The sequence below is a fragment of the Nanorana parkeri genome, unplaced genomic scaffold (assembly GCF_000935625.1).
Source record: "Nanorana parkeri isolate BGI_ZX_2015 unplaced genomic scaffold, ASM93562v1 scaffold4069, whole genome shotgun sequence".
Lineage (NCBI taxonomy): Eukaryota > Metazoa > Chordata > Amphibia > Anura > Dicroglossidae > Nanorana > Nanorana parkeri.
The window spans coordinates 1-2,612 of NW_017310336.1; the positions used below are offsets into that span (position 1 = coordinate 1).

Consider the following 2,612-nt stretch of genomic DNA (forward strand, 5'->3'; position numbering starts at 1 on the left):
GTAATAATATCTGATTTTCAGGTTCCGGTATCTCGGTGCTCTGATACCTGTTTACCTGGAAGCAGAAAGAAGTTTGGATCTTCGGTTCATGAATGCTGCTATGAGTGTGTCCCATGTCCAGAAGGAGAGATATCCAACATTTCTGGTAGACTTTGTATTGTTTGTTTGTGTTTTGTCTGTTTTTTTATTACAATTACATGACTTTGTATAAATACTTCCGGACTTTACAGTCAATAATAAACAGAAAATCAACCTCTTCGGGGATCTGAATATTGTGACAATGACACCCCATCCAGATACACAATTTCCTCACGCTATACTTTCTGCTAATCCCTAATACAAAGAATCAGCTCACTTCTGCACCTTCCGGGAACATGACTTGCACTACAAATGTACTGTGAACAGTGAATGGAAAAAGTATGTCCATTGCCTCATAAGGGATCAGTTAGCACCACAGAAACAATTTGGGAAAAGTGCTATGTGGGTGGTATCTGGGTGGTGGGAGTAGCTGCAGAAGATGAACATTGCGGCAGTGGGCCATCCTGTCTTTAGGTAATTGGGCATCACTCATCATTATTAATGTTGAATCATCATCAATGGAGATGTGATTGAGATTATAGTACATTCGGTGTAGTATGTACCCTTATTCCTTCATGTGGTAGGGCCACCACTTATAAATAGGGAAAAGCAGCTTTCCTTTGCATAACACTTTATCTCCATGTTAATGAGGAGAAGGGCTCTCATTCTCACATACCTGCCTGGTGGAAAGTTATAATTTAGTGGCAATAGTGATTCCACTACTAAATAAATTACTTCTGGCTGCATCAGCTGGAGGATGAGCCAAACCAACACTCATCCATTATTTTATTATAGACTTCTGAACACAGGATCAAAGATCAATAGATAATAAAGAACACACTATATTTGCTGCCAACATTTACTCCTGCCAAAAGTCCTTTCACTTCAATATGTTATTGGAACAATGTCCTTAGAATGTGAAGACAGGATATCCTTGGCAGGATTTGCTGTGCAGACTTTTGGTCTCCTAATATTGTACAGTGAGGCAGTGCAGGCGACATAAACATGTTTCAGGGGGGTCTTGTGTGAGACCGGTCTTAAAAGCTTGTGTCCCTGTGAAAATGCTGGGTAATGGGAATCAAATGTCAGATGTCCATGGGCCATGATCATCTCTTCTCCTAATCTTCACTGTAATTTATTTTATCTGTATATTTTCTTTGTACCTAAATAAACTTCATGAGCACATATTGTTCCTCATCAATTTACCAAATCTATCTATCTATCTATCTATCTATCTATCTATCTATCTATCTATCTATCTATCTATCTATCTATCTATCTATCGCATCTATACACTGAATATCTATTTGTAATACATTTTAATAATAACATTTATATATTATATATTTAGGTAATGTATTGTATTTTCTTTTACTCTTTCACAATGAACTGATGGAAATCCAATTGCTAACTAACTATTGATGCAACACAAGACCTTGTTCTCAGACTCTATGACCCAGATGCTCATTGTGTTGGTATGTTTCTTCCTGCAGACAGTGAAAACTGCATGAAATGTTCTGATGAAGAATGGCCAAATGAGAAGAAGGATCGGTGTGTTCCAAAATTTGTGGAGTTTCTCTCCTACACTGATGATACAATTGTTGCAGTATTTTCAGCTGTCTCCATCCTCTGTTGCCTTCTGACTGGTGTAATATTGGGGATGTTTATACATTACCAGGACACACCCATTGTTAAAGCTAATAACCAAAACCTGAGCTATCTTCTCCTGGTCTCCATCATGTTGAGCTTCCTCTGTGTCTTCTTGTTCCTCGGCCATCCAGTAGATGTAACCTGCATGATGCGTGTAACCTCTTTTGGTGTCATCTTCTCAGTTGCTGTCTCTTCTCTACTTGCCAAAAGTATCATGGTGTGTATTGCTTTTAAAGCCATCAAACCTGGGAGTTCCTGGAGGAAATGGATGGGAATCAAATTGCCGAATTCTATCATGTCAGTGTTGTCAATGGTGCAAGTTATAATCTGTGTCACTTGGTTGTCTATATCTCCTCCCTTCCAGGATCGAGACACTCACTCTTATCAGGGAAAGATCATCATTCAGTGTAATGAGGGTTCAGTTATTGGCTTCTACTCTGTCCTGGGATATATGGGGCTTCTGGCAGCTGTGAGCTTCATTATAGCTTTTTTAGCCAGGACATTACCGGACAGTTTTAATGAGGCCAAGTACATCACCTTCAGCATGCTGGTGTTCTGCAGTGTCTGGATTGCCATGATCCCGGCCTATCTGAGCACCAGAGGGAAATACATGGTGGCTGTGGAGATTTTTGCTATAATGGCCTCAAGTGCTGGACTTCTTGGCTGTATATTTTTCCCAAAATGTTACATCATTCTGTTCAGACCTGACCTGAATACAAAAACAGGTTTGCTTGAAAACAGAGGATAATTATTTATGATGACCTCTTGAAATCAAAATATAATTAATGATTACTAGAAATTGTTTTTTGCATTAGGATCCTTGCTTTTTGTAGTTCTGATGTTTAATTCTTTCTTGAGAATAAAGAGCAATAACTTGTTTAACA

General features: G+C 38.7%; 1 protein-coding gene across 1 annotated transcript; it reads left to right on the top strand.

The window, feature by feature from the left end:
- Positions 1 to 1,571: 1,571 nt before the first annotated feature.
- LOC108803711 (vomeronasal type-2 receptor 26-like) lies at positions 1,572 to 2,263 on the top strand (the record flags this gene model as incomplete). Its single annotated transcript, XM_018575531.1, has 1 exon — positions 1,572 to 2,263. A coding segment is annotated over one exon (692 nt), but the record flags the coding sequence as incomplete, so codon positions are not given.
- Positions 2,264 to 2,612: the final 349 nt, after the last annotated feature.